This window comes from Euleptes europaea, chromosome 16, assembly GCF_029931775.1.
Source record: "Euleptes europaea isolate rEulEur1 chromosome 16, rEulEur1.hap1, whole genome shotgun sequence".
NCBI lineage: Eukaryota > Metazoa > Chordata > Lepidosauria > Squamata > Sphaerodactylidae > Euleptes > Euleptes europaea.
The window spans coordinates 32847264-32862177 of NC_079327.1; the positions used below are offsets into that span (position 1 = coordinate 32847264).

Consider the following 14914-nt stretch of genomic DNA (forward strand, 5'->3'; position numbering starts at 1 on the left):
CTTCCTAGACACCACAGTACGGATCCATGGGGGACACACAAGCACCACATTGTACCGGAAACCGACGGATTGGCAAATGTATCTACATGCGTCCAGCCACCACCCCAACCATATCAGACAATCCATTGTCTATAGCCAAGCCCTACGCTATAGTCGCATCTGCTCCAATCCTTCAGACAGAGATACACACTTGAGAGACCTACAGCAAACATTTTTTCAACTACAATATCCTGCTGATATGGTGAGAAAGATGATTGAGAAGGCCAGAATGATACCCAGGCACAACTTACTACAAGATAAGCCCATAGAGAATGACAACAGAACACCTCTGGTTGTCACTTATAGTTCCCAACTAAAACCAGTCCAACATATTATTAAGGACCTACAACCAATGCTGGATTGTGACACTTCCCTCGCTGAAGCACTGGGGGGGGGGGCGTCCCTTTCTTGCTTACAGACAGCTGGCTAACCTAAAACAACTTCTCACCCATGATGATAAACTACTTAACAGGAACATGGACTCTTTCACCAAGGCCTGCAACAAACCAAGGTGCCAACTTTGCCCCATATAGATTCTAGGAACATCATCTCTGGACCCACCAATGTCAGCCATACTATCTCAGGTTCATACTCCTGCTCATCTTCTAATGTGATTTATGCCATCACATGCCAGCAATGCCCTTCCACAATCTACATTGGACAAACAGGTCAGTCTCTTAGACAAAGATTAAATGGACATAAGTCTGGCATCAGAAACCACAATATTCAAAAACCAGTGGGAGAACATTTCAACCTTCCAGGACATTCTGTTGCAGATTTAAGAGTAGCAGTTCTCTTACGAAGGAATTTCAAAGGGAGATTGGAAAGAGAAACTGCTGAATTACAGTTGATATTCAAACTAAAGACAATGCATTTACCTGGGCTGAATAAAGACCTTGCATTCATGGCTCATTACCAATGCTGATTTCTCCACACCCCTCTCTCCCCTGGACATCACAGACTCTTCTGCATACCACACCTAATCCCATCACGCCTGCTATTCACATTTACATACTGTTAACATTTACATACTAATGCTTGTCTGAATTCACTCTCCTCTGCTTAAAGACAGATGGATTCACATTCTAGCTGTATCTGAAGAAGTGAGCTGTGGCTCACGAAAGCTCATACCCTGCCAAAAAATATTTTTGTTAGTCTTTAAGGTGCTACTGGACTCTTGCTCTTTTCTACTACTGCAGACAGACTAACACGGCTACCCACTGTGAATTATTTTATATGTACATACACCCTTCCTTTGTGGTGTCCCCTCAGGGAATAGCAGTCATCTCTTCCTGTTTCTACAGCATAGGACTGTTGAACAATGCTTATTAGCTGACTCCTGTATGGTCACCAGGTCTCTTCCTTCCCGCTTTATAGAGCATTTTAAACGTATGTATACTTTTTTTACTTTAAAAATTGATTTCTTTTATGAATAATCAAAGGACAGTAACTGTTCCTCCTATCAGATTTATGTACATATTGCAATTTAAATAAATTCCCCGGGAAGATCAGAGCAATTCTACACTTCTCTCCTCCTTTAACAATTACTGGTAATGTAACAAAACTCTGTATAATGGTATGTGCAATGCAAAAGCAAAATAGTTGAATCTTCAAATAACTGACTCCCTTTATTGTGAAATGTGTGTGAGAGTTTTGAAATGTTGGATTGTAATGGCACATATAAGTCTTTTTTGTTGGTCTTGTATGTGGCAGTTCTATTGTTTTTATTAATACTTTTCGAGCTGATCTTGTATCAAAATAAACTGAACTGAACTGCTGTACATATTGAAATGCTTTCTACTACATATATTTACTAATATCTAAGCAAAGCTATGAAGTAAACTACTAGTGTCTACAGAAATATTTTTGTCTACCTATTAACTATGGATACAATCTGCTGAATGATTAAGCATTCTAAATGCCTCCTAAAATTTACATATGCCCCAACATTTCAGAGATGAACTTAGGGTATTTGTAGGACTACAATTCTTGGACCCTGGGAGAAATCTAAATAACAATGACCAATGTCCTAGGTTTCTTTCCTCCACCACCCCACAGTATCTCACATTGCTGAAAGTACTTCTCTACCTGTTGTATGCTGTGTTCATTTATTTTGTAATTTGCCTGTCATCCACTGATTTAAAAGCCAAAAGGTTTTTTTAAAACGTTCTTTTGGACAGCATGATTGCGTTGGGCAATATGTTGTCAAGGGTTCAAATATACCTCGTAGATAGAGTGCATAAAATACTGCATGCTATCTGCTTGCATTTGCATGGATATGCACTAAAGACAAAATGCATTCTTTCCACACACAGAGCTTAAACTAGTGATGCTGGGAAACGAACTAAACCCTGAGGGGAACATTAGCGTATAACTTTAATACACTTAATTGTGTAAGTTATTAAAAAAAATTGTGTAAGCTATAAACCCAATGTGTGACCTAATTCCCCCCCTCATATTTGGTGTTTTGCTTTCCAGCACTTGTATGGTGTCTATAAATAAATCATAACTGAACACACACACAATCTGCAACACCAGGCCCTTTTTAAGGCAGCGAAATGTACACATCATAACACATACATCATTTTCTTGATTAACTCTGATAAACTGTTAGTCATTATCCATTATAGTAACAGTAAATTGGAAATGCTGCTTTGTTAGTATAACATGTATAGGCAGTTTTCATGAGTCATAGAATTTATGGATACTAGCGCTTGACGTTTATAATGAAATACCATATTTTGCCTTTCCTTGAAAATAAAATATAACACGCAGCTGCAATTATACAGCTTTTGCTTCATGGAAGAGGGCAGGTGGTTCTGTATTTTGTTGCTTTTATGCATTTTTATTCCAGAAATAAGTGAAATGAGTCATAATGAAAACTCTTGAGTGTTCAAACACACGAATATCTTATGCTGGTTAAAAATATAGCATAAAATTGAAAACCAAACAAACAAAATGCCTCCTTTCTTCCCAAGCAGTGGAGCGTTTAGAATAGTCTATGAATGTCTAGTTTCATTATAGGAAAGAAGAGAGAGAGATGTATTGGAACATTTGTAATACCTATTTTTGTTCATATGCATGTACGTGCAGGTTTTAAGGGAGGGATAGGGAGAAACAAGCAGTATAGTGAACTGAAGTCTCAAGGGTGGATCAGCACAATATAAAGCTATTAAGGATTCATAGGAGATATTGCAGAATAACAGGATCTTTGACCTTATGACTCCAGTTAAACTACTATACTGACCTGCTTTAAAGGATGGAAAAGAAGGAAAATGGGAATTATGAAATGTGATGGGGGAAGGTTATAGAATCTTATAATGGCCTTATTAACTTTGTGCATGTATTCTGAATAGTGGAACTCCAGCCTAATTCTTTATCTGTCAAGTCGCAGCCAATTTATGGTGACTCCATGGAGTTTTCAATGCAAGAGACATTCAGAGGTGCTTTGCCATTGCCTTCCTCTGCATAGTAACCCTGGATTTCCTAGTGGTCTCCCATCCAAATACTAGCGAGGGATGATCCTGCTAAGCTTTTGAGATCTGGTGAGATCAGCCTAGCCTGGGCTGTCCAAGTCAGGGCCTAAATAGTTAAGTTAAAATGTCTAAATGCTTTTGTCCTCTTGTGATTTGTTTCAAATGTGTCGAATGATTTGGTTATATTGCTCATAAATCTTTTGTATTTAAAAACACACACACACATTTATTTTGTTGTTTGTTGGCTTGGATGCAATGCCGGGTTAACCTATAGGAAGGGTCGCCAACCTCCAGGTACCAGCTGGAGATCTCCTGGTATTACAACTGACCTCCAGCCGATAGAGATCAGTTCACCTGGAGAAAATGGCTGCTTTGGCAATTGGACTCCATGGCATTGAAGTCCCCCCCTCTCCAAACCTCGCCCTTCTCAGGCTCTGCCCCAAAAACCTCCCGCCAGTGGCGAAGAAGGACCTGGCAACCCTACCTATAGGCTTGGCAGGCTGAAGCCTAGGGCCTCAAAATCTAAAGGGTCTCTGGCCAAGGTGTATTATATTCTTTTTCAATCACTATGGTATTTAACAATAACATCTTATGTCCTTTAGAGGAGGAATTGTGAATTGCAGAATTTTAAACACCCATCATCATCCTCGGCTTCACAGAATTTTGTTTAAAACACTCTTCCATCTTCCTCTAGCCTTGAGGGTGGGCATTTGGGAGGGGCCTCTCAAGTGGAATAGCCTAGGGCCTCTCTTCATCTGAATCTGGTACTACTTGGATGGTAAAACTAACTGCCTCCACCAAGCTTTTTAATTTAAGGAAGGGGGACACCTTGGCTTTCCTTCCTCCCTGGATTTTGTAGAAGAAGGATTGCAGCTTCCCCAGGCTCCCTCTCTGCAGCACGAAGTGGACCTGAACAGCCTCAGGCAAGACAAACCCCACACTTGTCTCACAGAAGTGAGGAGGTAAAAAGAAACAGGAATCAGGACAAATTAATATAACTAGACCCCTAGGGGTTTGGGGAAATTAACAGTGCAATCCTGTACAGAGTTACTCCAGTCTAAGTCTATTGACGCCAATAAGCTTAAACTGGAGTAAATCAGCACAAGATTGCGTTATTAGGCGCTGAACTTAATTTAATACAACACAAGGTAGAAAAGACACAATATAGTATAACTGTTAATGCTTCTAACAGTACCTATTATGATTTCTGTTGTCTTCCTTCTTTTTTTGGAAGAGGATAAGAAACCAGAACCAATACTAGCTCCTCTCAGCAAGCCTCTAGCAAGTGAATTAAACTTCACCTGTTACCAGTGTTCTGTGGCAATAAATAGAATGTTAACTGGTTCAGCAGCTTGTCATGACAACTACCAAAGATTTGACAAACAGGGCAGCCTTTAGCGCCTAAATGAAGACAAGGATGGCACTAAGTGACAATTACCCATGAGGGAGTTCCATACACCGTATACTTCTACAGATAAGGCCTTCTCTCTGTTGGCCTGACTTTAGGGACACTTTGCAAAGGGTCTCTAGTGGTAATCTTAACTATTGAGCATTTTCATATGGAAGAGGTTCTCTTTAAGATTCTGTGGTCCCAGACAGTTAGGGCCTTAAGGTTCAGTGTCAGCATTTTGAATTGTTCTTGGAACCAACTGGAAGCCACTGAAGATATTTGAATACCAAAGAGATATGTCTGGTCACGGGGTTAACAACCTTTTAACAACCCGTGTATCCGATACCTAAACAAACAAAACAAAAACTCCAACCACCACCCCCGACAGAAAAGAGGAATAATCAAAACATTAATGGACCGTGCAAGACGGATCTGTGAACCACAGTTTCTCAAGGAAGAAATTAATCATCTAAATCACGCACTGCTAGCAAACGGCTATTCCAGAAATGAAATCAAAAGGGCCATTTATTAAAGGAGTCACTGATAGGATGGAAAAACTTTTGAAAAAACATAACCTACAAACAGTGTTTAAACCCACCAAGAAAATACAACAGATGCTACAATCAGCAAAAGACAAAAGAGACCCCCTCACCTCTGCAGGAGTATATCGTATACATTGCAGTTGTGGACAAGTTTACATCTAACAGGTCATTCCTAAGGAGAGTTACTCCAGTCTAAGCCCATTCATTTCAATGGGCTTAGACTGGAGTAACTCTCCTTAGGAATGCACTGTAAGTTATCTATAAATATAAAATAGTTAAGGGGGAAAAGCCATGATCTTTGGTTACCCCGCTTTCCATATTGAAGTTTTAAAATCGCACACACACACTGAATATTTGGATTGCTAGCTTTGGAAAGGGGCTTATGTTCATTCTAAAGTTTTCATGAACACAAATTAAATCTTTCACCTTCAGTTTGGCTTCTGTCAGTGTATGAATGGCTGTTAGCAGAAGACTCTGCATGATTGTATTGATGTTTGTATGGCAGAATTTCATGGTTACTACAAATCATAAAAGCTGTGAAGGATGAAGCATCAATGAATTCAGCTTTTAAAATTGCTGGGAGCTAAAGTTTTAAAACTGATGCTGCAAAGTGAAAAATGAAATTTAACCAGGCATTTTGGCGAAGGAGAAGTAATTTATTGGATATAAGATGAAAAGCTGTGAGAGTAAACATCAATCTCATCTTAGACACATGTCACTGATTGATGTTTGCTCTGCTTTGCTGCCTGGAGGTAAACTATTTGAAATAGCGTAGTAGCTACTTTATCTGTCTGAAGGAAAGAGCACATTTTGTTAAGTTGTGCTTTTTTTTTCCTTTGCTTTTTTTGGAGACCCTGCTACATCTTCATGTTCAATCAAAGGGAAAACAGTAAATCAGAGTAATTGCTTTGGCCTCTGGCATTTCTGTTTGTAAGTGGATGGGAAACTACTGTAGAATCCTCAAATTAACTTCTGCTTAAACTAGGTGAAAAGTCTAGAAAGTCACTTGGATCCCAAGCATAGCATTTTATTAACCATGTCACAAGTCCATCAAAAGCTGATACTTTGTTCTAATTGCACTGTGGCTTACCTTTTCATTTCAAAACGCTTTTAACTCTGACACACGTAAAACTGTCGCTTCTGGGAAATCACCATAAGCCATTAGCGATAGTGAGTTTGGAACTAGTCATCATTTTTGTTTAGCTGAAAATGAAATTGATGTCAATGAATTGGCCAGTAAAGGAATTGAACACAAGTAATATAATGAAAGCAAAAGAAATTTACACTTATGAGATGACCATGCTATTAAACAAGATTACTATGTTGATTAAAACGATTGTTCAGAAGTTGTTTTACATAAGCTATACCATTGGTCCATCTAGCCCAGTATCATTTACTATGGCTTGCAAGTGACTCTTAAAGGGCACAGGCACCTACCTTGTTGTCCGAGGGCTGAACTGGATGTTTAGCAGAAGACCCGGGTCTGTACTGAACAGCTTAAGCAGGGGAGAGTGTAATTTAATGGGAGAAGCTGAGGGAGGAACATTAAACTGGTTCCCCTAGCTCCGTGTTGGCGAACCTATGGTACGCGTGCCAAGTCCGGCACGTCGAGCCCTCTCTGTGGGCACGCGCGGGGGCGGCGGGGGCTTTGAAGGGAGCGTGGAGCCCTTCAAAGCCCCCCCTTCCCTGGACTCCCCACCGCCCCCCCCTTGCCAAGCTGGGAGGAAACCTCAGTATTCAGGTTAAATTGCCGTGTTGGCACTTTACGATAAATAAGTGGGTTTGGGGTTGCAGTTTGGGCACTCGGTCTCTAAAAGGTTTGCCATCACTGCCCTAGCTGCTACTTCTCCCCTGCACTCTTTCATTCCCTGGCAAAACACAATTGTTACATGTGGAAGAGCAGTATGAAGGGGACAGGCACAAGTGGTTGTATACATCAGGTGGGTGAATGTGTTTCCCCTCTCCCAATTAAAATACGAAATAGCAACTCAACAGGAACAATCCACCAGGAATCTCTATTGTGCACACCTCATTGAAATAAAGGGAGTTGCATAGGAATCCTGTGCCTCTATGATTTTGTGCAATAGTTATTTCTTTTAGTGAGACTTGTGCAGGAGACATTCTGAGTACATTCATGACCTGTACAAAATGTCTTAAGTTTGCACTACAGATAGGTAAATGAGTTTTATCATTCTATTTTCAGATTGTCACATCAGAATAAACGTTATCAACATAACTATTAGTGATGATAGTGCATCAATTTGCTGAAGCCACACTTTATTTTTATATTGCATTGGGTGGGAACCAGTCTAAATTTTCCATTAGAGGAATGGAACTTTCTAGCCCCCTCCCCGCGGGCAGCCCACTGATCTCCATAAAATGCTGCTCCTGGGGAATATAGGATGACAGGGGACTGTAGTGGTAGGGGTAAATTAGTAGAAATAGTCAGTTTTTTTCTGCATCCAATGCAGTGTATCAAATACTCCTTTTCAAGCAAAATACCTTGAATTTTAACAGTGAACATGACACAGATAAGGTTTAATTATTTGGGAAAGTTTATTTTTCTTTCCCCTGTTCTACAGTCTCAGCCCAACTGCATTATTTTATCTTATTAGGAATCTTTGCTATTAAATTCAGATGTTATCCTATAATGCAGTTGGGCTGAGACTGTAGATTAGGGGAAAGAAGGGGAGGGGGAGCAAGCATTTATGTTTAATGCAACAAGACAATTGGTGTAAGAATGACTTTATCCCTAATAAAAGTCACCTCCAGAGCTGAACCATACCCCACAGCTTTGTTCCTTCTACAAGATTGTCCTGCTGAACAATTTGGTTTTGCACATTTTGCAAATTGATAGCAGTGTGGGGGCCCATCTAATAGGAACCAACACAAAGAATGCTTGTGAATGGGCGGTTGCCGATTTTATCTGTTTGCAGGAGAGCACCTTCAGAAGGCTTTGCTCTGATAACTGAAGCTGTTGCAGCAGAACATAGCAGGAGAGGCAGTCCTGCAGGTATGTGGGTCCATTTCCTTTGTAGACGATAGCTAGCACCTTTAATTGAAAAAGCAGTAAAAGCTATTCCTTTGTAAAAGCACTCTCCTGGATTGTTCCATTATATTGCAATTCTAAGCCCTTTATAAAAATGCCATCCTGCAGCTTAATAATAATCTTAATCCCCCTTTCCCACACATTTTAAGGAAATCATATTCACTGATAAGGAGAGGTTCAAGATTTTTCCAAACTTATTTCCTCCTGTGCACAGTAGCTGATTCCAGAATATATATGTTCAGTGCAGAGCAATCTAGTGCATTCTGCAAAATGAGGCACATGAATATGGGCCATTTCCGCACAAATCACTTACAACACACAGTATCCCCATTATCAATCTGCAAAATGTGGCAGCGCATTCAATTTTTTTGTCTGCATTTTGCCTCTTACGCCATTGTATTCCTTGTTCTCAAAAACGTTTGACCCTGTCCGCACTTTTCTAAAAAAGAACGGTAGGTTCCCTGGGGGAGCATTGTGTCATTGGTGATGTTGTGGATGTGCAGGATGCTGTCTCCCCTCCCCCTTCTTTGTTTTTTTGCACATGCACTCCAACAAAGCTGTGACGGTGTGATGGTCGCCATTGTGATTGGTCAATGTCTCACTGACTTCCTTTTTTGAATTGGCTCCTCCACTGTTTATGTGAGATTCTTGCTTCCAATTTCCATTTTGAGTGCACATTGGAGAATCATATTGCACGGTACTCAGGGATTTCTGGGAACATTTGGGAAATGGTGATTCTCTAGTGCACATGTTCTTAATCCCCCACATGTTCCGAATCCTCCATTATGCAAATGGAAGTCAATGGATGTGCAACCCAAACTGCGACCCCCCAGGCAAACAGAATGCATCTGTCCACTGTGCTATCGAATTTGCACTATGGATGGATTGTAACCTTTACAGTTCATCGCTTAACATTCCTCTTTCATCCATCTCTGAGGAAAAAAGGAAATAAACAGGCTCTGGAAATGGGTGGAACGGGAACAACAGCACAGATTGCCAAACGGCAAACACATTAGTCATGGATGCAGCGCCGACCTAACCTCCCTCCAAAGTATAACCTCCCCCCACAAAAAAACCTTGTTATATCACCTGTGAAATGCAATAAGCAACCATAGGAAATGGAAGCATCAGAAACCCACACAAATAAACCAACAATGCTCCAACGCTCCTTCCTTCCTCAAAGCATGAAATTAATTTTAAAAAATACTGCAGGGAATGGGTGCCTGAAGAAGGGGAGTGGGGAGGGGGATGGGAGGGGCAAGGCAACGCAGTGGGAGTGGACAACAGAGAGGCGGAGAAATGATGAGTGTTTCAAACATGTCTGCTCCTCAAGGGAAATCATCTTTGATACAGAGAAAAAGGAAACACCGCCGTATAAGTGGTTGTAGATAACACAGAGATTAAATGATTGCAAAATGTTTCCATAACCAAATGGGGGGGAACCAGTGTGGACAAGAATAAATAAAATGTTGCATCAAACATTGCAAACCATTCGTGCGGAAATCCCATATAAGAGCTGTGCTGGATCAGACTAAGGCTGCATTTGTTCCTGCATCCTGTTTCCAACAATGGTCAGCTAGAAATCTCTGGGTTTCAGATTTTGGTTTCTTGGAAGCCCAAAAAGAACATAAAATTAACAATGGTTATTTGGAGGCATAGTGCCTCAGAAAACTAATAATTCAGTTTACCTATCATGGCAAATATTTGTTTGGTGAGAACTCCCATAGAAGTTGTCTAATAGTGGCTTAGCTGTTCCAGCAGTTTTATTCAATATAAGACAGCTTTGTTTCTTCAGAAAGGTGCCAACCACATCCATAATTATATGAAAGAACCAAGTTTTCAATGCTCTGTGCTTTGCAACCTTGCCAGCAAGAAGCTGGCAGCCCCTTCTGGACCTTCTAAATTCCTGAAATTTGTTGCTAAGCTTGTGTTGTCGTAGGAATGGTCTTGTGTGAATATTGTCCTGGATGCCCTTCTTGTTGCCTTGTTTCTGGCTTATGGACCCCAATACGTGACATACAGCCCATTCCTGAGCTGGGGCGTATGGGGACGGTGGGAAAGAGGTTACGCGGCTTTGTTTTGTTTAACTGGGGCTTTTCTCCCCACTGAAAACAGCGAGGCTGTGCCTGCTAAATAGCAGGTGCGGCAATGCTGTTCCGGCTGCCGGCGCAAGTGGCCGAAAGGGGGTAGGAAGCCGACCAAGCAGCGGCTCTGACCCCGGAACGCCCCCCTGCGCTGGCGTGGCCTCTCCCCTCTGTTGCCGGAGCCACGGAAAGGCTGCACCGGCAGAGGGGGGAGGTGCAGTCCTGCTGCGCTCGGCCGCTGGTGGGACTGGCCTCGCCGGAGGCGTGAATGCATGTAATCATGTGATTACACGCATTTATGCCGGCGGCGAGGTCATGCCTCCTCCTATCAAATTTCAGCCCCATTCTCAGGAATGGGCTGTAAATTCTAAAGTTGCTGGTAAGCTTGTCATGGTTCTGCAGATTATCCTGGAAAATATGCTGTGAGGAACAGGTTAAGTTCCGCCTCTCCGTAACAGGGACCAATGGGAGCTGTCAGAATGTTAGTGAGAGGCTGACAGTTGGGGGGAAAAAACTGTTCGTTCAGTTCAGAGCGAGTCAGACTGGCTGACTGAAGGAGCTGTAAGCTCAAAGCCAGCATGTTCAAATGCGATCACATGTATTAAGTGCAAAACAACAAGACAAACAATACAATATATACAACAGATACAAACTAGCATGGGAAATCCAATGAGAAGAAAGTGTATAATAATAGTCTTATCCTATTTCTTTTCTTTTTTCTTTACAGATCAAGGTTTCTAGGTAAGTATGGTATCCACTGAGGGAAAGTTCCATAAGAAAGCTGGAGAAGATAGATGGATGTGTTGTCTAGATCGGTGTCCACGTTTCGCCAAAGCTTCATCAGCTGAACAATATCTATATTTAATAATTAATTTTAATTAATTAAAATATAGATATTGTTCAGCTTTGGCGAAACGTGGACACCGATCTAGACAACACGACCATTTATCTTCTCCAGCTGTCTTCTTATGGAACTTTCCCTCAGTGGATACCGTACTTACCTGGAAACCTTGATCTGTAAAGAAAAAAGAAAAGAAATAGGATAAGACTATTATTATACACTTTCTTCTAATTGGATTTCCCATGCTAGTTTGTATTTGTTGTATATATTGTATTGTTTGTCTTGTTGTTTTGCACTTAATATATGTGATCGCATTTGAATTTAGTGCTGGTTGTTCTTTTGTAACTTCACTAACAGCACTGAGCCCTTTTTTTCTGGTCAAAGCCAGCATGTGGCAAAATAGCAGCCTGAGGCTGACTAGAAGAAAGTCAACTTGTAATCCTGAATGCCTGAATAGGGTTATGGTTCAAATGTTCGATTGTAAAGAAACTTTGGAATCTCTACCTGATTCACTCCAGTGTGTTCAAACCATAAATAACAGTCCTTTGTTTGTTTAACCCTGGGGGCTGGATGTATATGATCTCAAGGAAAGAAGCACACCTATTTTAATATAAATTAGGATATGAGTAAGTGGTGGCAGCATGTAACTGAAACAGCAGCTGAGTCCCAATTCCCAACAGCTCTGTGCAGTTTCTGAGTGATTGTTAAAAGGGACTGGGCTACCCTGTCTGGTGGTAACTCGGTGAATGAGAAAGGGGGGACCTTATGTATGAAAGGGTGAAGGGTTTCTAAAAAATGTTTTTTAAAGAAAGGTGGCAAATTGTGCCTGCCTAACCTACCTGTAACCCTGAACCTGTGTGACAGAGGTTGTGGAGGGTTGGTAGGGTCTCTGAGTGAGTAAGGGGGTCACACAGGCCTCAGTTTCTCTGCCATTCAAGGGCAAGGTCCTGGTCTCTTTCGCCTTTGGAAACAAATCAACAGTTGTTTTTAGATTTTGATATATCTGGTAAAAATCTTCTGCTGCAGATGTGCCTTTAACAATTGCCTGACGTGCATAAATCGTTGTAGATAACGTTTACACATAATGTTTACACATAATCTCTGTGCCACATCTCCTTTCAACGTTTCTGCAAGTAAGGCTGTTGTTAAAATCATTAAGTAATCAGAAGAAAAATGTGGGAATCCTGACAGTGGAGATGATTGGTTCATGAATCTGACCCAGGAAGGAAGGTGAAAGGATTCAGTAATCTTGATGGACTCAGTTGATTTTAGTAAGCTGCTATTTCTTGCAAAGAATCAGTCCTAGTGAGGATGCCTCTTCACGCACCCATAGAACTCTCAAATTTGCAGTCTCAGTATCGGGTTGGATCCAGCTGGCTTTTTCACTCAGTCTGAATTTTCCTTCTTGTTATGACCCGTTTCACATAGCCTTTGGGATACCCCACATAGCCTTTTTTGGTGATCAAAGAGAACCTCCTCTCTATCAGCTGTTGAAAAGCTGGTTGGATCCAATTCATTTTTTTCTACTGGAAGAAGTTGCTCCATTTTTGGGGAGCAAAATAAAGAACTCTAACACACTTCTGGATTTTCTGTTTACATATAATTGATGAGCTGTGTATTGTTGGGCAGCAAAGGCAGGCTGACACATGGCAGACTGTTACACCTATGGTAAACCTGCTTGCTCATTTCCCAGACTCTAAGAACAAAGTTTTAAAAAACCCTGAGAGGTGACTTTTTGTGACATGAGCAATAGCAAGGAACAAGCACAAAGCAATTGGTAGGAAATACCCACACTGAATTGAATCATATGCAAATCTGGATGCCCAAGTTTGGGGAACTGGGAGATGGCAACACTATCTCTGAAATACGCCTTGTCCTTGTGGCATTTGTTTGTTGCATTTTTGGCAGTGAAAGGATATTTATTTAGGCATTTAATTAAGTTATTTGACCATCTCTAGCTATCTCCTGTCTTATATACCTACAATGCCATTCTAAGCAGAGTTTACACCCTTCTAAGCCCGTTGACTTTAGTGGTCTTAAACTGGTAAACCAGGGGTGGGGAACCTTTTTCCCGCCAAGGGCCATTTGGATATTTATAACACCATTCGCGGGCCATACAAAATTATCAAGTTAAAAATTAGCCGACCAAGCCCCAAGCAGGCAGCTGCCCCAGATAACCACCACCACCCCGCCAGCATGGGCAAGCAGGCAGGCATCCAACTGGTGGCACGCTCAAGGGGGAAAAGGTTCCTTTTCTTGGCAAAACAAACTCACATCTGCCTTGAATAGAGGCTATTCCTGTCCGCGGGAGGGTGTGGATCACCAGTCTTAGATCCTTCTGAGCTAGAGATCTGCCAGGACCCACAAAGGGCCAGACCAAATGATTTTGTGGGCCTTAAACGGCCCCCGGGCCTGACGTTCCCCACCCCTGTGGTAAACAGTGGTCAGGATGTATTAACTGTTATTTATTCTCTGAACTTGTGGTGGTTTCATATCAGCCAGAGAAAAACTGTTTCAGTGGGAGCTACGTGACTGTAGCTGATTAGCAGAGATCAGAAGAAGGTGCATAACTGTGAAAACCTCTACAGTGTGTAGTTTTAACAGCCCCTTAGGGAGCTTGTTAATGAAAAAAGTGCTACAGAACCCTAGTTATTTTTTAAATCAGCATTCTCATATAACACTCTAAGGAACTGTCATAAGAGGAAGTGTGTTTATAGTTTCTATTTACATGTAGCTTTAATTACTGTCTGCTTTAAAAAGTAGTCTTGTTTGTGTGTGTCAAAGATGCTTAGAGGGTTCCTCTGTCTCGTTTCACCACAAAGACTTGTCCATGTAAGCTACAGCCTGCTATAACAACTCCCTTTCTCCTTTCTTTAGAATGTAATTATTTTGTGTGTGTGTGTGAGCATGTGAAAGTGAAAGAGACAGGGTGACACAGATGTACCTAGGGACTGAAGCATCTCTGCCATATTGGACTGGCATTAATCTGATTCATGTTCTTGTTATCTTTGCCATCTGTCTGCTAATTGTAATTCTCCACATCGTTATCGCCACCTTAGTTTGGTTAATTCTGTTCCCCCCCCCTCTTTTACTGTAGCGTCTACGACCCTGACAGGAATATGCTGCGGAGGAAAGAATGGGAGAGAAGAAATCAGGAGACCCAGCATGAAGAAGGCATATTTAACAGCAGTTATTCCCTATTCAGTGAACCGTACAAGGTAGACATTTCCCTCACCATTCCTCCACACGGTTTGCTCTAAAGCGTTACCGCCATGAGTTCCCTCCCAGAAAGTGGTAGAATGGTTAAAGAAATACCTTTTATAGGGCAAATGTTTATTTCTGGAAAAAACTTACCTTGGCTTGTGATGCCCTGACCTTTTCATGAAGACCTCCAAAAGAAGCAAGTGTTTGGAATCTTATTACATTCATGAATTAAACTTATTGTTGAGATTTTGTCAAATTTGGTAAAATCTCTAGAGCGTGTCTAGCCTAA

The 14914-nt window shown here is 41.3% G+C and overlaps 1 protein-coding gene across 1 annotated transcript in view; it reads left to right on the forward strand.

Moving 5' to 3' along the window:
* AFF3 (ALF transcription elongation factor 3) overlaps window positions 1-14914 on the forward strand; it is a 276318-nt gene that overhangs the window by 29120 nt on the left and 232284 nt on the right. The window contains exons 2-3 of the mRNA XM_056862161.1: window positions 11308-11321; window positions 14519-14639. Coding sequence (XP_056718139.1) covers window positions 11308-11321; window positions 14519-14639 — 135 coding nt within the window. The remainder of the gene's footprint in view (window positions 1-11307; window positions 11322-14518; window positions 14640-14914) is intronic.